This window comes from Myotis myotis, unplaced genomic scaffold (genome assembly GCF_014108235.1).
Source record: "Myotis myotis isolate mMyoMyo1 unplaced genomic scaffold, mMyoMyo1.p scaffold_m19_p_11, whole genome shotgun sequence".
Taxonomy (NCBI): domain Eukaryota; kingdom Metazoa; phylum Chordata; class Mammalia; order Chiroptera; family Vespertilionidae; genus Myotis; species Myotis myotis.
This window is the reverse complement of record NW_023416315.1, coordinates 72,736,757-72,763,717: the sequence shown is the minus strand read 5'-3', so window position 1 is coordinate 72,763,717 and position 26,961 is coordinate 72,736,757. Positions and strand designations below refer to the sequence as shown.

Genomic DNA, 26,961 nt, shown 5'->3' with positions numbered 1-26,961 from the left:
TTAATATGTTGTACTGTCATTCTCATTTGTGTCTCTATATATTTTTTATCTCATCTTTTATTTCTTCTTAGACCCAGTCATTTTTTAGTAGTATGCTGTTTAATCTCCACGTATTTGTGGGTTTCTTTACTTCCTTTTTGCAACTGATTTCTAATTTTAAGGCATCGTGGTCAAAGAATATGCTTGGATTCAATCTTCTTGAATTTGTTCATGCTAGTTTTTTGATCCAACATATGGTCTATCCTGGAGAATGTTCCATGTGCACTGGAGAAGAATGTATAATCTGATGTTCTGGGATGAAAGGTTCTGTAAATGTCAATTATGTCCATTTGGTCTAGTGTTTCATTTAAGGCCGATATGTCTTTATTGATGTTCTGTTTGGTTGATCTGTCTAGAGCTGTCAATGGAGTATTAAGGTCTCCAACTATGACTGTGTTTTGATCTGTTTCTCCCTTTAGTTCTGTGAGTAGCTGTTTAATATATTTTGGTGCTCCCTGATTGGGTGCATATATATGTTAAGATATGTTATGTTTTCTTGATGTAGTGTTTCCTTTATCATTATAGAGTGTCCATCTTTGTCTCTTGTTATCTTGAAATCCATTTGGTCAGATATAAGTGTGGTTACACTTGCTTTTCTGTGGATGTTATTTGCTTGGAGAATCATTTTCCACCCTTTTACTTTGAATCTACCTTTGTCTTTGCAGCTTAGATGTGTATGTTGTAGGCATCATATGGTTGAGTTTTGGTTTTTGATCCACTCTGCTACTCTGTGCTGCTTTATTGGTGAATTCAGACCATTTACATTTAGGGTAATTATTGATGCATGAGGACTTCCTATGGCCATTTTATCTTTTGTTTTCCAGTAGCCTGTGCCTCCATTGGTTCTTTTCCTTTATATTTCTGTCAGTTGTTTTTGTTTGGTGGTATTCCATACATCTTTCCTCTGTTTCCTCTTTTTTTAAGCTATGTCTTGGTTTGGGGGTTTTTGTGTGTGGTTACCATTAGGTTTATAAAAACTGAAGTTGCATATATACCGTAGTTTTTTCCCTTTTGAGTGCATCTGATACTTGTTTTTAGAAAATTATATTTTAGTTGTTCCTCCAAACCAAACATTGTGTTCTTTGGCCTGAAATGATAGATATCTGGGTTGATGCAAAGTCAGGTGTTGTTGGGTGAGTGAAATAGAAAGACGGGAATGCCAGGAACATGAGGGATAGTCAAGGAAGTGGTAAGGTGATGAGCCATGAACGCTAGGTTAGAGAGGGGAGGGGAGGAGGGAAGAGAAGAAGGAATGATGGATTTATTTTCTAAAAACAAGTATCTTTTGAATGCCTACAAGGTGCCAAACTGAGTTCTAGGCACTAAGCATAGTAGATAACAAGACAGACAACAATTGTGGCTGTAGTGGAATGGTTATAGTGGGAAGAGGGGCCTTGGACGATATTTAGACTGTGGTAAGTGCTGTGAAGGAACTATTAAGGCTGTTATGACACAGGGTAGCTGGAGCAGGGCCAATTTAGATAATTACTCTAGGAGGGTATCCATGAGGAGGTAACATTATTGCTGAGACCTGAAGTGTGAATATCAGGGGATGATTTTACAGAGTACGAGCTAATGCAGAAACCCTGAAACTGGAGAGTTTACATTTAGTATGTAAAGAGAAGATCAGAATGAAATGAATTTGAAAAGGCAGGTGGGAAGTGTGTCATTTAGGACTTTGAAGGAAATAATGAGGCATCTATATTTCATTCTAAGTACAGGGGAAGCCATTGATGTAAAACAGAGGAGGGATGTGATCTAACTTACATTTTGTAAGATTATTGGGTACATTGTTGAGAATGGAGAACAAGAACTGCAACAGGTAAGCAATTATAATAGTAATGCAGGCAGGAACTGATGCGGGTGTGGAATTGGGGGTGGTGGTCATAAGTGGATGGATTTGAGACATATTTGGACATAGAATTAATAGGATTTGACTATTGTAAATTATATTGGCTTTACCTTTAAATGTGTATTTAAAATCCTACCACTTCTTACTGTGTACACAGCCAGTCTCTTGATCTAAAACCATCATTATCTCAACATGGGTTGTAATAACCTTCCAACTGGTCTGACACTTCTACTCTTGTCCCCTAGCATCTACTCTCCCCAAAGGAGCAAGAGTGAGCCATTTAAAGCATAAGTTAGATCATGTCTTCTTTGGCTTAAAACTGTCCAGTAGTCTCTCGTCTCACAATTTAAACTAAAAGTGGCCTATACTGCTCTAGGCAGACCAGCCCTTGTTTCTGCCACGTGTTCACTGGCCTTGCTGTTCATTGAACCTGCTAGACTCACTCCCACCTCAGGATCTTTGCACTCGCTGGAACCCTTCCGTGAGTGTTTTTCTTCCAGACATTCTGGGGACACACTCCCTGATCTGCTTCAGTTTCTGCTTAAATGTTATCTTGACGATATGCCTTCCCTATCCCACCTTCACTAAAATTGCATCTGTTTAAAATTGCATCTGCCTGCCACATCTATATTCTCTAATATCCTTTCCTCTTTATTTATTCTCCTTGGAGCTAGTCACCACCTGACAGTCTGTATTTACTTACCTGCTTATTTTCTCCCTTCACTAGAATGTCACTTTCAGGTGGGAAAGAATTTTTAAGAAATCTGTTTACTATTTTTATCTCAGAAGAACAGTGCCAGGCACATATTAGCTTCTCAAGAACCAATTGAATAATGAATTATGGAATGGATTGGATGTGAAAAGAAATAGAAATTATAGAGAAGGAGAAAAAATGGCAGCCGAAGAGGCAGACCTCCTGCCAAGGCCAGACTGGAAATAAAACTAAATTAGAGAACATTCACCTGGGCTTACTAACTGAGGTCCAGCTGAGGAGGAGACTTATATCAAGAAAGGACAGAAAACACCTGGAGAACGGTAGGAAGGGTGAGGTTGGAACTGATCCAGCTTCCAGGAGTGCCAGGCCGAGAATGAGGAGGGAGATCCCAGCTGCGGGCGGGTCTGTTCCCTCAGAAGATAGAGGCCTGGAACCCAGGCTGGGCTCCACAGCTGGGAGCACCGCAGCCGAGACCAGTGCCCACATAACATCCAGCATGAAAGGCCGCAGGACTGCTGGCCACGGTGGAGTCTGGAGCTGGTAGATTGAAGCCTGCTGTAGAGAAAGCCAGCACAGTTTTCATTCTTTCTTTTTTGAAACCCAGAGCACAGTAGTTTTCATTTGCAGCTACTCACCCAAGGATTTGGTGCAGGGAGGGAGGTGTGGACTTGAGGTGCCTAAGGAGAGGCTAGGGTGGGAAGCATTGTGGAGAGATGTGGAAAAGCAGCAGCCAGGAGTATTTGGTCCTAGGCCCCCAAACCAAAATGGCCATTTTTTCCTGAGAGGAGGGAGCTGCTCCCAGTAGCCCGAGGGCAGGAAAAGGAAAAACCCGCCTTAGGTGATACAGCCTGTCCTACCTCGGGATCTCTGCATGTCACACCCTGCGTTTTGGCCTTTTCATGGGAAACAAAAGCAGAGGCCAAGCCTACAGGTTTGAACAGTCTCACGCGCTTCAATGACTGGATTGGCAGAGGGCTGTCCACCCCACTATCCTGGGAACCAGACTGGCACATTGCCCGCACTGGAGAGCTAATGAAAACTCCAGGTTTCCAGCTGTCCCCCTGGTCTTCATACAAGGATCTCTTTCAGCCGAGGGCAGAGTAATATTTTGAGCCCCTTGCAGAGGAGTAGCCCTAGGACAGGGAAACACACCCACCACTTTCCTAAAGGCTAAATAATAACCGACCCCCCCCCCCCCCCCCCCCCAAGCCCTTTCAGAAACAGACTTTTGAGTGATTGACAGCTGGATAGCAGGCAAAGGCGGGCAGAGGTGAAGCCTGGGGGACTGGGAACTTTGCTGACCCAGCCCTGGGCCCCATGCTGTTAACAAACCTACTTTACAGGGCAGATGGCCCCTCCTGCTTGCAGCCAACGCCTGTGGAGACAGACACAAATGGTGGATCACTTGGAGCTTCAGGCAGATTGCTGAAAGCCAAAGGAGAACAGTTCCTGACAGTGGTTAGCGCTTAAGTACCTCACAGGAATCCCAGAATTGGCAGACAGAACAGAAGAGTAGGACTGAAAGGGAGCCCCATGGGATACTAAAATCTGCTGAAATGAATGCCACTTCACTTTTTTTTTCCTCTTTTTTCTTTATTTATTTGATTTTCCTTTCTTTTTCCCGTTTTAAATCTTCTTTATCTATCTGCTTTATTGATTTGTTATTATGCTAGTCTCTATTGTTTTGTTCATATATCTAATTTTCCTGTGCCTTTTTCCTACCAATTTTGTTTAATTTTTTTTCACTACACAATTTTATTTTCTCTTTTCTTTCTCTTTACTTTTTCTTCTGCTTTCTCATCTTTTTTCCTTTTCAAAAATTTCTTTTTATTTAATTCTTTTCTTCCTCTTTTATTTTAAACCATTTTCCTTCCCTAATTCTTTATTCTTATTTTCTTTATTTCAGCTCTGCATCTACATATTCCTCCCCCCTTTTTGTGTTTTTTTTTGTTTGTACTTTTATTTTTTTGTTTGTTTTGTTTTCTCATATTTCTTTCTTTTATCTATCATTCTTGCTCTCTTTTCTCTTTCCTAATTCTCTCTTCTCTAGGATTACCTTTGTTGGTGCTGTAGGGGTCTTGTGTATGTTTTTCCTTTGTTTCTTTTGTTTTTTATTTTGCTGTGTTGTATTTTGTTCCCTTCAGTCAGCACCTCCACAAAAGCATGCATGACGTAGTCAGGAGTAAGCCACGTAGTCAGCCAGCCTGAGAGAAGACTCCTTCCATGAATGGGACAATACCATTCAACACCCAACTACACCAGAAGAACCCAAATAACTCAAGTAAGGGGTTTTGCTAGAGAACCCAGCTCAGGAGACCTAAGATTGCACCACTGGGTCCCCTAAAACACCTACTGCATAAGACCACTCCACAAAGTCCAGGAGGCATCGCAGTTTGATCTAATATACAGAAACAAAAACAAAGAGACAGCATAAAGGGGAAGACAATGAAACAACCTCCAAATGAAAAAAAAGGAGGAATCGCCAGGAAAGGAACTACATGAAATAGAGGTAAAGGATTTGTCAGATAAAGAATTCAAAGTAATGGTGATAAGGGTGCTCAAACAATTCAGTGAGAACTTCAAGCAACTTAATGAGAATTATAGGAGTCTCAGTGAGAGCCACACGAACATGAAAAGAGAGCTTGAAACAATAAATAGGAATCCATTGGAAATGAGGAATGACATAGCTGAAATAAAAAACACCCTGGAAGGATTCAACAGTAGACTAGAAAAAGCTGAGGACTGAATCAGCAAATTAGAAGACAAGGTAGGAAAAAACACCCATTCAGAGCAGAAAATGGGAAAAAAATTAAAAAGCAGGAAGAGAGTCTAAGGGAGCTTTGGGACAACATGAAACATAACAACATTCACAAAGAGGGGTACCAGAAAGAGAAGAATCCAAGCAAGGAATAGAGAACCTGTTTGAAGAAATAATGGCAGAAAATTTCCCTAACCTGGTGAAGGAAAAAGTTACTCAAGTTCAGGAAACAGAGTCCCAATCAAGATGAACCCCAAAAGACCAACATCTAGGCACATAATAATTAAAATGGCAAACACTAAAGACAAATGAAGAATCTTTTTAAAAAAATATATATTTTATTGATTTTTTTTACAGAGAGGGAAGGGAGAGGGATAGAGAGTTAGAAGCATCGATGAGAGAGAAACGTCGATCATCTGCCTCCTGCACACCCACAACTAGGGATGTGCCGGCAACCAAGGTACATACCCTTGACTGGAATCGAACCTGGGACCCTTCAGTCCGTAGGCCGACGCTCTATCCACTGAGCCAAACCGGTTAGGGCCAAATGAAGAATCTTAAAGGCTGCAAGAGATAGACAGAAAGTTGCCGACAAGGGAGCTCCCATTATCAGCGGTTCTCAACCTGTGGGTCGAGACCCTTTCACAGGGGTCGCCTAAGACCACCCTGCATATCAGATATTTACATTACGATTCATAACAGTAGCAACATTACAGTTATGAAGTAGTAACGAAAATAATTTTATGGTTGGGTCACAACATGAGGAACTGTATTTAAAGTGCTAGAAGGTTGAGCACCACTGCATTAGACTGTCAGCTGACTTCTCAATAAAAACACTTCAGGCCAGAAGGGAATGAAAACCCAGGGACTGAACCCAAGATTACTACATTCATCAAGATTAGCATTCAAAATGGAGGATGAAATAAAGAGCTTAGCAGATAAAAAAGAAAAGGTTAAAAGAGTTTATTAACACACCACATCAGCACTGCAAGAAACACTAAAGGGAGTGTTGTAAGAAGAAGAAGTAGAGAGAAAGAGAAGAACACAGGTATAAAGATAAGAATGGCAATAAAGAAGTACTTATCAATAATAACCTGAATTGTAAATGGATTAAATGCTCCAATCAAAATACATAGGTTAGCTGAATGGATAAGAAAACATTACCCATATATGTGCTGTCTACAAGAGACCCACTTCAGCACAAAGGACTCACACAAAATGAAAATGAAGGGATGGAAAAAAAATTTTTCCAAACAAATGGAAATGAAACAAAATCTGGGGTAGCAATACTCATATCTGACAAAATAGACTTCAAAGTGAAGGCCGTAACAAGATATAATGAAAGCCACTTCATAATAGTAAGGGATAGATAAAACAAGAGGATATAACTCCAGTAAACATATGCATCCAATCTGGAACATCCAAATATATTTTTAAAAACTTCTGGAAGATTTTAAGGGAGAAATTGACAAAATCGTAGTAGGGGACTTTAACGCCCTACTAATATCACTGGATATTAGTATCCAGACAAAACATCAAGAAGAAAACAGCAATCCTAAATGACACACTAGATCAGATGGATTTAATTGACATTTCCTAACATTTTACCCCAAAGCTACAGAATATACATTCTTCTCAAGTGCACATGGGACATTTTCAAAGTCAGACCACATTTTAAGACACAAGCTAAGTCTCTACAAGTTCAAGAAGACTGAAATCATATCAAGCATCTTCTTGGTTCATAATGGTGTGAAATTAGAAATCAACTACAATAAAAACACTAAAAATATTCAAACACAACATGGAGGCTAAATAGCCTGCTATTAAACAATGAATGGGTTACCAGAGAGATCAAGGAAGAAATAAAACATCCTGAAACAAATGAAAATGAACACACAACAATCCAAAGCCTATGGGACACAGTGAAAGCCAGTCCTGAGAGGGAAGCCTACCTCAAAAAAAAAAAACAAAAAAAAAAACAAGTAAAAATTTTAATGAGCTATCTAATACTAAACTTAAAGAATTAGAAAAAGAACAATAAGAAAAGCCCAGAGTATGAAGAAGAACGAAAATAACAAAGATCACAGTGGAAATAAATGACATAGAGGCTTAAAAAACCACCACCAATATAAACGATCAATAAAACCAAGAGCTGGTTCTTTGAAAAGATAAACAAGATTGATGAACCATTAGCCAAACTCATCAAGAAACAAAGAGAGAGGACCCAATAAATCACAAATGAAAGAGGTGAAGTAATAACTCACACCATAGAAATACAAAGGTTTGTAAAAAAGACTATGAACAACTATATTCCAACAAACTGGACAAAATGTTCATATTCCTAGAAAAATACAGTCTTCCAAAAGTCAGGAAGAATCAGAAAACAAGAATAGGCCAATAACTACTTATGCAATTGAAGCGGTAATAAAAAAAAAAAAAAAAAAAAAAAAAAAAAAAAAAAAACTAGCTGCAAACAAAAACCTTGGTCCAGACAGCTTCACGGGGGAGTTTTACCAAACATTCAAAGAAGAACTAACACCTACTCTCCTCAAACTACTCCAGAGAATTCAAAAGGGAGGAATACTTCCAATTTTTTTTATGAGACCAGCATTATCCTAATTCCAAAACCATATAAAAACACTACAAAGAAAGAGAATTATAGGCCAATATTCCTGATGAACATAGATTCTAAAATCCCGAACAAAATATTAACAAATCAGATCCATCAATATCTTAAAAAGTTCATACACCATGACCAAGTGGGATTTATTCTGGAGAGGAACGGCTGGTACGATACTCACAAATCAATAAATGTGATACATCACATAAACAGATTGCAAAACAAAAATTCATGATTATATTAATTGATGCAGAAAAAGCATTTGACAAAATCCAACACCCTTTTATGATAAAAACTCTCAGTAAAGTGGGAATAAAGGGATCATACCTCACCATAATAAAGGCCGTATATGACAAACCTATAGCCAACACAATACTCAATTGGCAAAAACTAAAACCATTTTCCCTAAGAACAGGAATAAGACAGGGATGTCTACTTTCACCACTCTTACTTAACATAGTACTCCAGTCCTAGCCATAGCAAGCGGACAAGGTGTAAATAAAACTCATTTTGTGCAGATTGCATGATATTGTATATAGAAAAATCCTAAAGATTCCATAAAAACTACTATATTTAATAAATGAATTCGGTAATGTAGCCGAATACAAAACACCCAGAAATGGGTGGCATTTTTATACACCAATAATGAACTAACAGAAAGCGAAACTAAAAAAACAATCCCATTTACATTGCAACAAAAAAAATTAAGGTACTTAGGAATAAACTTAACCAAGGAGGTAAAAGACTTGTATTCGGAACACTACAGAATATTGAAAAAATAGAAGAAGATATAAACAATTGGAAGACTATCCTGTGTACATGGATTGGTAGAATCAATGTCATTAAAATGTCCATACTACCCAAAGCAATCTACAAGATTCAGTGCAATCCCTATTAAAATACCAACAGCATATTTCACAGACCTAGAACAAACACTCCAAAAATTTATATGGAACCAAAAAAGACCCCATATAGTTACAGCAATCGTGAGAAAGAAGAACAAAGTTGGAGGAATCACAATACCAGATACCAAGTTATACCAAAGCCACTGTACTCAAAACAGTCTGGTATTGGCACAAGAATAGGCATATACTAGTAGATCAATGGAACAGAACAGAGAACCCTGAAATCAACCCAAGCCATTATGTTCAATTAATATTGGACATGGAGACAAGGGCATACAATGGAGTACTGACAGTCTCTTCAATAAATGGTGTTGGGAAGATTGGATAGGTACATGCAAAAATTTAAACTAGACCACCAACTCATACCGCACACAAGAATAAACTCAAAATGTATAAAAGACTTAATTGTTTAAGTCGTGAAACCATAAAAATCTTAGAAGAAACCATAGGCAGCAAAATCTCAGACATCTCTCGTAGCAATATGTTTGCCAATACATCTAGGGCAAAGGAAACTAAGGAGAAAATAAGCAGACTGGACGACATAAAAATAAAAAGCTTCTGCACAGCAAAACAAACCATCAACAAAATGAAAAGAGAGCCCACTGTATGGGAGAACACATTTGCCAATGATACATCCAATAAGGGGTTAATTTCCAATGTATAAAAGGAACTCATAGAACTTAACAAAAGGAAGACAATCTAATTAAAAACTGGGCAAAGGCCCTAAATAAACACTACTCCAAGAGACATATGAAAAATGCTCAAAGTCACTAATCATCCGAGAGGTGCATATTAAAACAACAGTGAGGTTTAAAACATCCTCACCTGTTAGAATGGCTATCATCAACAAATCATCAAATGACAAGTGTTGGTGAGGATGTGGAGAAAAGGGAAACCTAGTACATGGCTGGTGGGAATGCAGACTGGAACAGCCACTATAGAAAACAATATGGAGTTTCCTCAAAAAATTAAAAATGGAACTCCCATTGACCCAGTAATCCCACTTCTAGGAATATATCCTAAGAAACACCAATCAGAAAGGATATATGCATCCCTATGTTCATAGCAGCACAATTTACCATAGCTAAGATCTGGAAACAGCCTAAGTGCCCATCAATAGATGATTGGATAAAAATAAAACAGTGGTACATTTACACAATGAAATATGTAGCTGTAAAAATGAAAGTACTCTTACCATTTGCAACAACATGGATGGACATGGTGAGTATTATGTTAAATGCAATGGGCCAGTTGGAGAAAGATAAGTATCACATGATCACATTCATGTGGAATCTAATGAACAAAATAGATCTAGAGAAGTAGAAACATTTAACAGGCTGATGAATTTCAGAGGGAAGGTGGGGGTTGGTGGGTGGGCATGGAGTGATTAACTGGGAAACATATGTATATGTGCATAGCCCATGGACACAGACAATAGAGTGATTAAGGCCTGGAAGGGTTGGGTGTGGGGTTGGGGGGAGTCCCTGGCAGAAAAAAAAACCCCAAACAAATAAAGGGATCATCTGCAATACTTTCAACAATAAAGATAAATTTTAAAAAATATATACATAATATTAAAAAAAACACAAAATAAAAATTATATAATCAAGGAAACCTAAGAGTCCACTGGTTTCTAGCCTAAGCTTCTTGGCAATGGTCATACCGTTTTCTAAAAGGAGAACAAGGAGGGAGCAGATTTTCATTGTAAAGCAGGGATTCTGTTTTGGCCATCATGTTTGAGATGCCTATTTTACCTTGAGGTGGAGATTTCATAAAGACACTTGCTATGTGTTTAGAACTCAGGAGTGAGGAGTTTGGGAGTTATCCGTATATGTGTAGGGTTTAATGTCATGTGTTGAGTGAGATCATGTATATAGAGATGTAGATACAGAAGAAAGAAGGTTAGGAAGTGATCCCCAGTGGTCTCCAGCACTGGCAGGCTGGGTAGGTAAGAAACATCCGGTGGCTTTGAGAATGAGCACTAGGAAAGGTAGGAGGAACACCAAGAGAATGTGATATCATGGAAGCTGAATGAACAACAACAACAACAAAATTGAGAGTAGTGGAAGGGGCCTGAGAGAGAGAAAGACAAAAATAAGTGGAAAGGATAAGACACTGGTGGTCTTAGTGTAGCTACAGAGTGAATTTAGTGTGAGTAGTGATGTAAGGTAGCTGGAGGTTGGCACATTATGGTCAGAGAGTTGTGTATTTTAGATGGAACATGTCTGGATGTCAAGGTCCAGGATTTGTCTTGGTCCTTGGGTTACTTTGTTGTAGCTGAGGGACAGTGTTTTGCTTTGAGACAGTAAGACAATCAAGAGTCTAGGATATCAGATGGGATGTTTACATGACTGTGATCATCTACAGTGAGGGTAGCACTTGAGGTTAAAGAGTAAGACTGTGTGAAGCTGTCAGTGTTATGTAGGTCTGTTACTTGGTAGAAAACATGGTCAATAGATGGTGGCAGGTGTTGGAACATTATGGCATGAGCCTCAGAGAGAAGGGACTGCCTCCCAAGTGCTGAGCAGTAAGGGTTTGGACTTGCTTGGAGAACTGGGAGAAGCCAGCCCTGCATCTTGCCTGGCAGGCACAAGTTTTGTGGGTGGATTTAAGAGTGACAGCACAACCAGTGAACTCACACTCGTGTTCTGTAAATAGCTTATGGGTGTGTCCGTGAATTGTGTATCATGGAGTCGGGTTCAAGGAGGTTCAGCGCAAAGACTGGGGGAGGAAAGAGAATATTGGAAGGCAAAGGATTACAGAGCAGTGTCGTGATGAATGTCACAGGTAGAACAAAGTACTGAACTTCTGCCTGTTGCTCTTAAAGCATCTTTCATAATACCTAACTTTTAGCATGACCCTATTGTAAAATGCCTGCCAGGGCGAGCATTTATTGACTGTGCCCCAGTTAACCAAATGAGTTAATCTTTTGAATAGAATTATTTACCATAACTCATGTGAATGTGGAAGGGTGTATGCCAAACACAGTTACTGTAGTTTGGGCATAAAAAGTCCTTCTGACAGTAATTGTTGGCTGGTATGTTCAGCCTGTGCTGATTGAGGCAACTTCGAGAACAGGAGAGCAACGCCGTGTCACCAGAGGGAAGGGTGCTTATTGTTGGGTGTTCCATTACCATCCTGGCTCCGGGCCATTTGAAATGCATCAAATTGTCAATTTGTTCTCGATCTCAGAGCTAGGGCACAGCCACAGTTGAAGCTTTTTAAGGTGATAAAGCAAATATTATACTCAAAGTATTACCTGTCAGTTTTGAGGAGGGTATAAATCATTCTGTTCCCAAGACAGAATGAGGCTGATTTCTTCCCTGACCTCTTCTCCACCTTCACCCTTGAGGTTCTGGAAGCTGCAGTTGAGAGTTGGGGAAATTGTACCCACATATAATAACAGGAAAAACAGTGGTGCTATGAGACCCTTGCTTTATCAGAGGAAAGTTTTTGATATCTTGAAATGAGGTAAAGAATTGCCCCTGAGGATGGTAGAGGTTGAAGAAGAGAATCTTTGAAGATTTCTAAGTTCTGACGGGGGGGTTGTGCTTGTTTTATCTGATTAGGAACAGATAAACTGATTAAGGAATTGTACCAAATAGAAGAGGAGCCTCATTTTATACTGAAAATATATTTACACAGAATCTGTATAAATGCAAAACGTGTCTCATTCACTAGAATTTTTCAGGAAAATTTCTCTTTCTGGAATGAAATGAGCATAATTTTGACAGGAAAAGTAGGTGATTATTTAGGTAAGCTTCCAGCCCTTTGATTCTTCAAGTGATGCTGGCATTGTTTGATTCATTGTGGTGCCTACAACTGTTAGTTCTCAGTGATGGATGTATTTACGTCATGCGCTCAGTCCAGTGAAGAACTAGTTAACTTGTGATTTAACTAACTGTCCATAGAGATCATATTACTTTTCAATAGATGTAGCTTATTATTTTTGTTTAGGTTAGCTCTGAAAAATGACATTTTCTTATTAATGTGTACCTAAACCTTTCAGGACTGCATTTTATAGTGGTCTGTGTAAATGAAACTCTCATGGGCTTTGAGGACTTGGATAAACAATTCCTTTTTTCCTTTCATGGCCCTTAGTGTCAGTAAAAATCACTGCCAAAATAATACCATGCAGTACAGAGTGTCTTTTCTATTGTGTTTATAATTTTATTTGAACTATAATTAAATAATGTCAAGCTTACAACTGTAACAAAATAGTATCTGCTGTTTGAATAAAACACAGGCCAAATTCTATGCACTTAATTAGGCCAAGCTTGCACTGACCTCAGTAGGAATCTGGTTGAGGATCTCTTTTAATTACCCCTTCCTTAAAATATGTAAAAATTTTCACATTGCTTTTCTCACTCAAGGAACAGTGCATGGACAGCTAAACTAATAAAATGTTTAAATAGATATAGATCAAACGTGAAAGGTTTAAACAGTTGTTTTCATCCTGTAAGTCAGCTGAGAAAAAGCATGCATACTGTAGTTCTAAATTATGTCCATAGAGTATTTCAAAACCAGTGAATTAATTCTCCTTTAAAAAAAAATTGAGCTCATAAATGTTAACCTCAGAAGTGCCTCAAATTCTTCCATTGAAATAAACTTGAACTGACAATAGCCAGATGATGTAAAATTGAAACCGAAATTCTATCCTTGGCCCATCCCATGTTCTTCCCCATAGGTATTAAAGGAATCATAGTGTTTCGTTGTATGTGAACTGTCATATTTAGACAAATGGGGCATATAAATTTCTTACTGCCAGGAGAAAGCAATTACCAGTGTGGAGAAGATAACTGGCAATAAATAAACAGAACTATGCTAGATAGTGAACGAGTTTAAACGTACATTTAGAATGACTTGGCTTATAGAAAACAGACCTTTATATTTATCATATGCCTTCATTCAAGTTCCTTAATAGAAAGGCCAATTATGTCACCAAGGCATTTTATGTGTTTAGCATAAGTAGATAAATTGAAATATGCTATACTGTACAACCAAAACTAAAAAGGGAAATTGGTTGCACAGAGAAAAACAAATAGCATTTTGAAAATGTAGAATACCTATATGAATGTTGTGTAAGAATATTGGCCCCCCCTTTATGAAGCCCCCACATTATATCTGGGTGCACTGTGAGCTGGGAGTTATCCTTGTTTGCAGATAAGAAAAATCAGTTCACCTGGTGCTAAGAAACTCCACTGTCCCTGGATGTGAACTCACATATATCTGATCCCAAAGGCGGTAAGTGCTCTTGACTCCTGTATGTGCCACCTCTCCAGCTGCCCCAATGCCTTCTCTTTTATTTTGAAAAAGATATGCCATTGGGAATCTTTGAAGTGGTTCTGGAAAGAATCAGGAAGGAACTTTATGACAGAAGAGGTTTCTTATTAAGTCGTCTTGTCTAAGCCTAACCCTTACCCCAATGCAAAGGGATAGAGAGGGAAGGAACTTACCTTATAGTCCATTTAACTCTAAAGGTTCCTTCAAGGTGAAATAACAGTTCTTATAATTCCTCACACCACATGTGTCAGTGGACCTGCTCTCTGGAACTCAGAGAAGTACTAAGGAGTGGCTAAGCTGTAGTGCATCTGAAATTAGCAATTATTATCTTGATATCATTACAGAATTCAAGTGCAGTGTATTAAAATCTATTAGATCAAATTATTTTTTGAAGAAATTCTCTAAATGTTGTTTAGTCAGACTTGGATCTTTTTTAGACTCCAGCAATACTTTAAGGAGCTGCAGAGTCAAAGCCCCAATGGAAAAAAAAGAATTTTGTTTCAAGGCATTTAGAAAATAGGAAAACAAATAAAAATTAAAGTGATAAGAAATAGAATTTTTCATGATTTGAGGAATTACAAATGAAAAGTACATTTAATGAACTCCCTATGTTTCAGGAAGTAACTTTAAATATATACATAAAAATAAAGAATAATATATTAAAAACAGCCTCACTACCCAGAATTAATATATAAAAATAACTTAAATAAAAAATTTTGTCATGTTCACCTTCTTTACTGAAAAGAAAACAATATAAAGCCATAGCCCCCATGTGACCACCATTCACTATTCACTTCCCTTGAGGTACCAGTAGGTTGGTGTGTTTAGTTTGTTTTCATACGTTTCTACAATAAACACTCATAAATGATATGTAAAATTGTTTTGTGTGCATTTTAAAATTTAATTAAATTGGATCACATTCTACAATGTATTTCTCTATAGTGGTTTTTTTCCCACTCAAAACTGCTTGATATTTGTCCACATTAAGATATACAAAGCTTAGCTTAGTCCTTTTGCCTACTAAGTCGCTTTTGTCATACGAGTGTACCTCATTGATCTCTCCATCCCACTGTCTGTGGCAGTGCTCCCCATCTCAGGTGGCTGCCCCGATATGTCCCTTCAGAAGCCCGTGGGAGTGTCTCTAGGAAGAGAGCTGGAGAAGTGTTAGGTTAGAGGGTCCATCTTTCTCAGTTTTTACCATGGAGTGCCAAACCAAATGCGTATAAGAGATACTATGTTTTTCAAATATAATATCACTATGAAACTTTTTATAAAACTCCCTTTAAAAAATTATCCTGTTAACCAGAAGTTGGCAGACTAAGGCTTGCAAGCCAAATCTGGGTTCCTGTTTTTGAAGTTAAGTTTTATTGGAACATAGTCCCACTCTCTGTTATATATTGTTCATGGCTGTGTTCATGCTACAATGTCAGATCTGAGTAGCTGCAAAACAGACCGTCTGGCTTGCAAAGCCCAAAATATTACTCTCTGGCTTTTTAAAGAAAAAAAGTTTGCTGACCCCTGTAATAATAGTGCCACCTACTATCACTCTTTTTAATTCTTTTTTATTTTGTTTATTATATTACCTAATATTAAGCAACATAAATAAACAAGATGGTTTCAGAAAGTGATAGAAACAGTGGAAAATGGTGAGTGGAGTGATGCTGTTAGGTAGGTGGGTGGTAGAGAGAGTCTGAAAGGATGTCATATGAGCTGAGACCCAGGAAATGAAGAAAGCAAGGTTCAGAGAAGTTAAATAAGTCGTACAAAGGGTCACAAGTGGTAAGTGGCAGGAATAACTCCAACTGTATGGCTCTTTCCTCAGCTGTCTTCATATAGTCTTGTAAACACTATACAAAGCAGAGATGTAAGTGTAGCAGAGAAGCATAAGCAAAATGGTTTAGTTCTCCAGGACTTGGCAGGCCAGAAACTAGGTTCTCATGTGCTGAAATTTGGCATCAGTACTGATGACTGGATTTGAATCATAGTCCTGTAACTAATTTTGGCTGAATCACTTAAATTTTCAGACTTCATTGTTTTTGGTGGGGTGGGGGTGGGAGGGGCCGAGTCTGTAAACTGAGGAGGGTGTTTGGATGACCTCCATGGGCTCTGCTGGCTCTCACTTTCTGTGATTTTAGGAGGTGGCATTTGATCTGGGCTTTGGAGGGTGGGGTGATTTTGACAGGCTGCCTTGAAAATGAAGGGAAAAGGTATTCCAGGTGGTTAGAACAGATTGAGCAAAAATATAGTGGCTAGTAACTGGAGAAAGAATTCCAGGAATGGTGGGTAAGAGTCTAGTCTGACAAAGCTACAGTTTTAATCCTGTAGAAGACAGGAGAGGTAGGAGGAGTGTGGTGTTAAACTAGGGAGGGCCTGAGAGGTAAGCTCGGGAGCTGGGGAAATGTCACCTGGAATTACTGAACAGGAAGCATGCTGGGTCTTTTTGTGAGCATCCCTGTTCAGTGACTAGCTTCTCTCTATATGAATAGTCACAGTGGTGGAGCCTTCTCTAGACCATCTCGTCCATGTTCAGACAGCTCTCAGTGTAAAAAAAATTTTCCTTCCATGAAGTCAAAGCTTATGGGTTCCAGCTGGACCTTTTCCAAGGTGTAGATAGTAGAAGGTCATTGGAAGGTTTTAAAGGGTAGAGGAACAAGTTCAGGGATATATAACGCAAAGGCCTGAAGTAGCCCTGTGGCAGCACACATATAATATGTACCCCAAAGGAAGAAACTTTAAAAAGCATTTTATTCGTGACATATGTGTTGAGCATCTATGATGGGTCAGTTAGTAGCCAAGAGTCTATTGCTAAGAAAGAGGTCCTGCTCCCTCACGTCCCAGGCTCATGGGAGGATGGAGCAATAGACCATGATGACCAGGACTCTGGGAGTTTGGGGCAGGAGTACTTAACCTGGCAGATGGAGGCAAGAGGTCAGGAGTCAGAGGGCAGGTAAGCGTTCTGGATGTTGAGGACCTGACCAGGTGATCAAGGAGGGAAGGGAGAGCACCCAGGGGAGAGGGAGTGTGGATAGAAATACCAGTGAACGTGGCCTATTTAAGGAACTGAAAGCTGTTCTGTGGTGGGAGCGTGGTGTGTAGGCAGTAAAGTGGCTCCACATGAGGCTGGCGCAGTGGGCAAGGGCTTGTCATAAGGGGCTGTGTTTGCCAGGCTAAGCGTTTTATATCCAAAATTTGATGAGAAGCCAATATTCTGATATGTAGTCTTTCCTCCCCAATTTATAGAATGTACATATACTCCTTTAAAAATATTAGAACATATGGAAGATATGAAGGAAGAAATAAAACTCACCTTTAATCTCACTAACTGTTAAAACCTTTGGCTCATTTCTTACCAAGTGTGTTTCTATGCATAGATATAGAAGGAAAGCATAGTCTTATTGCAAAATATAGTCTGTAGCCTGCTTTTTCTAATGTAACTGTATGTCAGCATTTCCCAGGCCATGCCATTAAAACTTATTTGAGAATTTAATTACTAAAGACTACATATAATAAATAGCCCAAAAGATGACTATGTCTTATACTTAGATGCCTCATAATGGAATAAAATTTAAGTTGCTTGCATTGTTCACTATCTATAATAATGAAAACATAATATGCTAATTAGACCGGATGTCCTTCCAGAAGAAGCTGGGCTGTGAGGGAAGTCCAGGTCCCGGGTGCCAGAGGGAAGCTGGTGCCGGCAGCCGGGGGAAGGAAAGCCTACTCTTGCACGAATTTTGTGCATCGGGCCTCTAGTTATAAATAATGTTGTGATAAGCAGCCTTGTTTGTAACTTATATTCACATGTGCCTATTTCCTTGGGGTAGGTCCAGCCGTGCCCGTGGTTGCCTTTTAAGCAGGGGCATGCTGGACTCCACTGTGTATGTTTGAAAAGCGTTATGACAGCAATGTGCAGGGTGGATTAGAAAGAGGTGATCCAGAGGCAAGCAGAGCAATTTAGGCGAAGTATGAGGGCATAACCTAAGGTATTAGCAGCAAGGCCCAAAAAAAGAGGAGATGCTAATGATTCTGACCATCATGTTTGCTTGTTATTGTTTGTTTGCATAACAGCTTTCTGTGACCCTATTGGCAGTTTTTACATATTAATTCGGGGGTTTTGGGACCTCTAAGGTGACCGTAGTGGGTAGGGTGAAGCAGGTAACGGGAGCTAATGGTTCTCTTCTCCACGGCAGGAAATACCAAGGGGAAGAGCAGGTTTGAAGGGTTGGCTTGGGGAGGAGGAATTTATGAACCTGGTATTAAGTTTATCAGGTAAAACTGTCAGGAGATCGTTTATAAACTGACCTAATATAATCACTTAGGAGAGAGGTCAGAGAGGATGTGAGGATGGGGGAGCCATGCCCACAAAGATGGTGGTGTTGAGACTCTGGACAGGAGAGTGCTTCTGAGATCAGGGTGTTCATGAGAAGAGTACTTGGGACACAACCGGGGGAGTACTTACTCCTAAGTAGCAGACAAGTGGGAAATGGAGAGGGAGCTGGGAGATAAGTCAGAAGAAAGCCAGAAGATAATGGTGCTGAGGAAGCCACGAGAGACGAGTTTCAAGGAAAAAGTCATCAAGCTGTCAGATGTTGCAGAGGTCAAGCAGGAAGAGGATAGGAGGGTGTCCACGGGAGCAATTTGAGTCACCTCTCCACGTGGGATGAACAGATTCAGAGGAACTGTGGGCTGGCAGCCAGATTGTAGCTATGTGGTGAGGAGTAAAGGGAGCTGGGGGAGTATAGCTGATGGCTTTTACTAAGTAAGATAGCTTGTGAAGAGTGAGAGAGGACAAGGTGATAGCTGGAGTGAGGGGAGGCAACGGAAAGATCACTTTTTCTTCTTGTTCTTATTAAACAAGCAAAGCTAGATTTCCAAATTGTCATATGACTTCAGTTACCTCTCCAACATTTGCTGTTTGCCATGATGAAAGTCCTTTTATTGATGATTTTTTTGACATGATATATTCTGTCCAAACTTCCAATGAAAGCACTACTGCCCAAGCTCCTAGGACCTTACTTCAAGTTCTGTTTCCGCAAGCCATGGCCCCCATGTTGGTTCATATAGTCTCACTGGATTTTAATAAGACTCCTCTCAGTTTTTAAGCTTCAGCATACTCATATTTGGAATTTCAGTTTTAAAATTGCAGAATATGACTTGTGTCCTTGAAGTTTGACCTGAGGTATTGGTAAAAAAAAATTGTAAATGTTTAAATTTACAGTTTAGAGAATGTTTTTATTGTATTGCCAAATGCTGAATAACAGAGAGCTTTAACCCTAACAAGCTCTAATTAGAAAGAGAAAAAAATCAAAGGCTGATGCCAACCAGAATCAAAGTGAACCAGAACAAGAAGTACTTTTATTGGTTACAGAACATCAACAATGTGTGATAGTCTTATTCGTTTCCTTACTAGCAATAAAAACATAACACGCTGTCTCTGGGGGCTTCAGACAGTCCTATTGAATGCATAATCAGTTTGTAGGTGTTTTTCGTTGGTAATGTAATGCTCTTTGGGGTTGCGGAAAATTATTTTTTGAGAGATGCTAAATTATTCTCGGCTTAAAAAAACACAAAACAATATGGTAAATGTTTCTAATGTAAGAAGTGCATAGATAATGCACTGGATCCACTGATTTCTTGCATAAGGGTGAATTAGCCTATTTTTTAGTATAATTTCTCTCAGTACAATTGCTTTAACGATGTTGATGTCAAAAAGTTACCACTTTTTTACAGGTCATTGTGTTATAATAAAATAGTTATTCGTGTAGGAGATAAAATAGAGGATATTTACATATACATTTATATATTTTTTTCTTTATAAAGAACCTGGTTATTTTTCCCTTAAGATGAGATTTACCTTTCTTTAAGATAAGGATTTTACGCTGAAATCTTTGTCCTTTCTCATTTCTCTTTGTTTTCCAGTGAAGTTCAATATACTATTTTTAACTCTCATTGGACCTTCCTTCCGGCCATTCTGCCTAGAACCTTTAGACCAGCGGTTCTCAACCTGTGGGTTGTGACCCCTTTGGCGATCGAACGACCCTTTCACAGGGGTTGCCTAAGACCATCCTACATATCAGATATTTACATTACGATTCATAACAGTAGCAACATTACAGTTATGAAGTAGCAACGAAAATAATTTTATGGTTGGGTCACAACATGAGGAACTGTATTTAAAGGGCCAGAAGGTTGAGAACCACTACTTTAATTATTCTTTCATCATTCTTGTCAACTCTTCTATTTTTCAATCGTTGCATCTTTATTAGAAAAGAAACCAAAACATTCTTGTCAACTCTTACCCTTGACTATTCATTAAATCTAAATCAGTGTGCTTAGTTTCAGCCTAACTCCGTGGTTGGCAAACCGCGGCTCGCGAGCCACATGCGGCTCTTTGGCCCCTTCAGTGTGGCTCTTCCACAAAATACCACGTGCGGGCATGCACATACAGTGCAATTGAAATTTCGTGGCCCATGTGCAGAGTCGGTATTTTGTGGAAGAGCCACACTCAAGGGGCCAAAGAGCCGCATGTGGCTCACGAGCTGCAGTTTGCTGACCACTGGCCTAACTCATCATCTTTGCTACTGATCCTGGGTAGTTGTCAGCTAAAACTTGACAATTATGCCCATTGTACCCTCTATAAATTCATCATCTCCAATTTTTTAGGCCCTCAAGATAGCCTTAGGAATGCTTGAGTATTTCCTTAAGCAATTCTCCCCTTTGTGACTATTCTGCCCCCCCATCTTTCAACTTTCTCCCTGCCACCTGTTCCCTCAGTCTCAGAAAATGATCATGACTCTTGTTTCATTGAGGTAGGGCTGCTAAACATCCACCCCCTTTACTACCACTCACTGTCACTACTTATGTATTTTCTCAGTCCATAGCACCTTCATTATTTTCCTACTTTTTCTCCTTTGTCACCAGGCTGCTCCACTTGAAAGAGTAGTGCCTGCTTGCTTCCCCTTCTGTTCTCTGGCTTCCATACAAACTGTTTTTGATGAGGTTTAAATGTTAACACCTGAGAGAGAGTTTTCACCCTTCACTTTATTGGGTCGCTCTGCTCTGGTATTTCAGCATTATTGAGCACTACCTCTAAGCACCTTTCTTTCTCAGTTTTTATGAAACCCCCACTCTTTTGAATATTCTCCCATCTTAGAGTCTCACAAATTCAAAGTTGCCATTTTCCTAAAATAACAGGAAAAAAATTAAGCATTTAATGCTTTACAAAATAATAATGAGTGTGAATGCGTATGATTCAGTATTAACTATACTTCTAAAATTATATTGCACATTTATATTACATAAATATATTACAATTCAGTGTTAGTTATACTTTTAAAAATGAGATGGATATATTAATTATTCCTTGTTTTTTCTTTCCTAGTTAATGAAGGAGTTCCCTTTGTTAAGTATGTTCAACATCCACGAAAACCTTTTAGAGGCCCTTCTGGAGCTACAAGCATATGCTGATGTTCAGGCAGTCTTAGCAAAGTATGATGGTAAGTCCTTGTGTTTTTTTTAAATCTACTTGAGTATTCCTCTTTGTGATGTATTTAAGTGATTAGATTGGCTGGAGTGACTCAATTGGTTGAGCATTGTCCTGTGCACCAAAAGGTTACTGTTTCAATTTCCTGGTCAGGACACATACCTGGGTTGTGGTTCAATCCCTGGTCAGGGGACATATGGAAGGCAACCAACCGATTGATGTTTCTCTCTCACATCGGTGTTTCTTTCTCTCTCGCTCTCTCTTTCTCTCCCTCTCTCCCTCTCTTTAAGCATGTCCTCAGGTGAGGATTAAAAAAAGATTAGGTTGGAAGGATCATTTTAAATAGCACAGCATTTTGTTAACTATCCTCTTAGATAATTTTTGTTAACAGTTTTATGATGGCTTTTACAGAATCTTACAATTTAATGGTTAGTAGGGGCCAGAAATGTTGAGTGCCCTGTGCCACATCCTCTCCTTCCCTCCCAGCAGATTCCCCTCATACTCTTCCTGTCAATGTTCTGCTTTATTAGCTCCATGGCCAGAAAACACTCAGCACCTCTGTAGGCAGCACATACCCTACTGGGACAGCGCTGATTGCTGAAGCTCCTGTTATGCTCCCACATTAGTTGACTATGACCACTACCTGTTGGTCATGTTGAGCCCTTGCTACAGCCCTTGTGACAACTCAGTAAATATTTGAAGATAAAATTATGTCCCCTTCATACCAGGTCTTTTTCTCATTAGCAGAAATCTCCATTTCTTCACATGAGAGACTTTGAAGTCTCTTATCCTTTCTGGGTACTCATCCATGAGCTTATTCCAGTTTGCCTGTTCTTTTAATTTTTATTATTTAAAAAATCTTTATTGTTGAGAATATTATAGATGTCCCCATTTTTCGCCCATTGCCTCCCGCCCCCCAACCTGGTTTCCACCCTGCCCCAGGCCTTCACCACCCTATTGTCTGTGTCCATAAGTAATGCATATTCTATATAATAAAAGCCTAATATGCTAAGTGTCTGGTCATCCGTTCAACCAATCAAAGTGTAATATGCTAAAAAAAAGTATAATATGCTAATGATATGCTAAGACCACTCAACTGCTTGCTATGACGTGCACTGACCACCAGGGGACAGTCAACTGGTTAACCAGTCGCTATGATGTGCACTGACCACCAGGGGGCAGACACTCTGACTGGTAAGGTTAGCTTGCTGCTAGGGTCCAGCCGATCGGGACTGAGCAAGATGGGCCAGACACACCCTGGAGCCTTCCTGTGGTCCCTCCCTGGCTGGCCAACCTCCCATCCCTCCCTGGCCCCGTGCACCAGTGGGGTCCCTCGGCTTGGCCTGCGCCCTCCCGCACTGGGCCACTAGTATGCATATAAGATCTTTGGTTAATCTCCCCTTCCTTCTGAGATTAGTCATCTGTTCCATGTTTCCATATCTCTGATTCTTTTTATTCACCAGTTTAGTTTTTCATTAGATTTCTTGTTCGTTTATTTTGATTTTTATATTACATTGTTAATAGATATGTATTTGACATTTTATTGTTCATATTTTTTATATATTTTTTCCTTCTTCTTTCTCTTCTTAATGAATACCCTTCAACATTTCATGTAATACTGGTTTGGTGGTGATGAACTCCTCTAGCTTTTTCTTGTCTGTGAAGCTCTTTATCTGACCTTCCATTATAACTGATAGCTTTGCTGGGTATAGTAATCTTGGTTGTAGGTCCTTGCTATTAATCACTTTGAATATTTCTTACACTCCTTTCTGGTCTGCAAAGTTTCTGTTGAGAAATCAACTGACAGTCATATGGGCGCTCCCTTGTAACTTTTTTATCTTGCTGCTTTTAAGATTCTCTCTTTGTCTCTGCCTTTTGGCTGTCTTTGTGTGGGCCTCTTTGGGTTTCTCTTGTGTGGTACTCTCTGTGCTTCCTGGATTTATAAGTCTATTTTTTTTTTCACCAGATAGGGGAAGTTTTCTGTCATTATTTCTTCAAATAGGTTTTCAATATCGTGCTCTCTCTCCTCCTTCAGCACCCCTATAATGTGAACTTTGGTATGCTTGAAGTTATCCCAGAGGCTCCTTACACTGTCTTCATATTTTTTGATTCCTTTTTCTTTTTGCTCTTCTGATTGGGTGTTTTTTGCTTCCTCATCTTCCAAATCGTTGATTTGATTCCTGGAATCCTCTACTCTACTGTTGAATCCTTGTAAATTATTCTTTATTTCAGTTAGTGTATGCTTAATTTCTGATTGGTCCTTTTTTTATGTCTTTGAAATTCTCACTAAGATCCTTGAAAGTATCACTAAGTCCCTTGAAGCTCTCATTAAGATTCTTGAGTAGCCCTATAACCATGGTTTTGAACTTTGTATCCAGTAGTTTGCTTGCTTCCATCTCTTTCATTTGTGACATGTTTCTTTGTCTCTGCATTTTGGCTCTTGCCTGTGTTTGTTTCTTTGTATTAGGTAGAGCTGCTTTGTCTCCTGGAATTGGTAGAGTGGCCTTGTGTAGTAGGTGTCCTATAGGGCCCAGTGGCTCAGCCTCCCCAGTCACCTGAGCTGAGCACTCTAGGTATGCCCCTGTATGGACTGTGTGTACAGTCTTGTAGTTGAGCCTTTTTTTTCTGTTGGTATCATTGGGAGGATTTGACCTGCGGGCCAGGTGGTTGTGAGGACCTGCTGTGACTACAGTGGAAGAGCTGCTGTGCAGGAGACACTCTATGGAGCAGGACTTGCTTCAATGGGGCTTTGGTGCTCACTGCGTCTACCCCTTGAGTGTGTCACTTGTGGATGTGTAGAGTTGTAATCTGGCATTGTCTGAAACTGTCCATTGGTGCACTGGCTCTGGGGCCTCCAGGCAGGTGTGAAGTTAACCACTGCCTGGGGCCACCTGGCTACAGAGAGGTCTATAGATGGCTGCTACTTGTATTGGGTTTGGAAGTGCCCAAGCAAGGCCTGGCTGTGAAGCAAGGCAGGCTGGTGCTAGTGCTGGGTCTTGGGCCTCTTATTAATAGATTTGGAATATGCTGACACCAGCTGTTTGAGAGATTTTAACAAAGTCTGAAGCCTGAGCCAGGACAAGCCATTCATGTGGAAAAGCTGCTGCAAGCAGCTTAGGTGGGGCTGTAAATGGGAAGAGGTAGGGCTTGGGAATCACCAGGGTGGAGCAAAATGTGTGAGCCAGGCTGATGGAGACTCAGATATGGTTGTCAGTCAGCCCTGTGCTGGGGGAGGTTTCAGCACATGAATAATGACCCCAGGAAGCACCCCTGTCTGGGAGAAAGCCATCCTCGAGTTCCTGCTCCGATGCCAGACAATCCAGTTCCTCCCCGTATGTCCCAGAGTCCCCCAAAGCCACCAAGGGCTGGAGCTCAGCAGGATCGAGTCTGAGTAAGTTTGTATTTTGGCCCTTTAAAAGGAACACTTGGGTCTCTAGCAGCCTCTGTGTCACTTGGCCACAATCTCTACTGGTTTTTACAGCCCCAAATTATGGAGACTTCTCTTCCCAGCTCTGTAACCCTGAGTTGGGGGTCTGGTATGGCAGAACTCCTTACTCCTCACAGGGTGGGGGGTGCTTTGCAGCCACAATAGCCATATTAATATTATATTATATTTATTATATTATATTAATTATATTATATTATTATACTAGAGGCCCAGTGTACAAAAATTTGTGCACTCGGGAGGAGGGGGGTCCCTCAGCCTGGCCTGTGTCCTCTCGCAGTCTGGGACCCCTCAGGGGATGACCACCTGCTGGCTTAGGCCCGCTCCCGGGAGGATTGGGCCTAAGATGGCAATCAGACATCCCTCTGGCAGCCTGGCAGCACTTGGGGGAAGTCCACTTGCCAGCGGGGAGCAGGCCTAAACTGCAGTCGGACATCCTTAGCGCTGCTGAGGAGGCAGGAGAGGCTCCCACCACCACCGCTGTACTGGCAGCCATCAGCCTGGCTTGTGGCTGAGCAGAGCTCCTCCCATGTGAGAGTGCCCTGACCACCAGGGGGCAGCTCCTGCATTGAGCGTCTGCCCCCTGGTGGTCAGTGTGTGTCATAGTGACCAGTCATTCCCAGTCTTTCTGCTCTTAGGGTCAGTTTTCACATTACCCTTTTACTATATAGGATAGAGGCCTGGTGCATTGGTGGGGGCCGGCTGGTTTGCCCTGAAGGGTGTCCCAGATCAGGGTGGGGGTCCCGCTTGGGTGCCTGGCCAGCCTGGATGAGGGGCTGATGGCTGTTTGCAGCTGGTCACACCCTCTTCAGGGTGGGTGTCCCCCCTGGGGTGCTTGGCCAGTCTGGGTGAGGGGCTGATGGCCGTTTTCAGGCTGGCAGGTGACTGAAGCTCCCAACCTCTCCTTTCTTTTCTTTGTTTTTTTTTTTATCCTGGAATTTATTTACCTTCTATGGCTGTCACTGGAGCTGAGAGCCGGCTTTAGCTCTGAGGCTTGGCTCCAACTCTGAGACCTCCGCTGCTGAAAGCAGGTATCTGGGTTTGTTTGGGTTCTATAATTGTAACACTGTTGCGGTCCTGCTCGCTCCAGCTCTGATGGCTGAAAGCAGGTTTCTGGAGATTGTTTAACTTCTATAATTGCAACATAGTTGCTTAGAGTGCAAGCTCAGAGGCCAGCAGCGGCAGGCGTGGAACCTTGGCTTCCTCTATCACTGGAGCAAGCAAGCCTCCTGTTCGCTTCAGCTGCCTGGCTTCCGGCCACCATCTTGGTTGGCAGTTAATTTGCATATCTCGCTGATTAGCCAATGGGAAGGGTAGCGAAGTTACAATTAATTACCATGTTTCTCTATTATTAGATAGGATTATATTATATTTATATTGCCATTGTCTGTGAATCACTTTTTGAATAATTTTACAAACATTATCCACATATTACCCGCCATGACCTGGTTTACTGAAATCTCTGCATAATTTCATACTGTTCTGCTTCATTTCATTAACTCTTTGTCCAAAATAAACATGTTTGCTTATAAAGTGGATATTAGGGAGTGATTACTTATATGATTATATTTTGTACTTTATAAGATATTCTTTCTTTAGTAAGTATTTTTAGTGCATTTAATGAATTATTCAGGTAAAACTTTCCAGCATATCATCCACCATGTACAGCAAACTATATTTTTGAGGCTTATATTTTTATTTTTAATATATTTTTATTGATAAGAGGAAGGGAGTGGGAGAGAGAGATGAAAACATCACTGATGAGATAGAATCATTGATTGGCTGCCTCCTGCATGCCCCACACTGGGGATCGAGCCCGCAACCCGGCATGTACCCTGACTGGGAATCGAAACGTGACCTC

At 40.3% G+C, this 26,961-nt stretch overlaps 1 protein-coding gene across 24 annotated transcripts in view; it reads left to right on the top strand.

Moving 5' to 3' along the window:
* ST7 (suppression of tumorigenicity 7) overlaps nucleotides 1–26,961 on the top strand; it is a 314,766-nt gene that overhangs the window by 196,048 nt on the left and 91,757 nt on the right. For all 24 annotated transcript variants that reach the window (XR_004970975.1, XR_004970976.1, XR_004970974.1 and 21 more), the window contains one exon: nucleotides 21,554–21,668. Coding sequence is in view for 21 of the 24 variants with exons in the window: in XM_036328872.1 (XP_036184765.1) it covers nucleotides 21,554–21,668 (115 nt within the window). In the remaining 3 variants the exon portion in view is untranslated. The remainder of the gene's footprint in view (nucleotides 1–21,553; nucleotides 21,669–26,961) is intronic.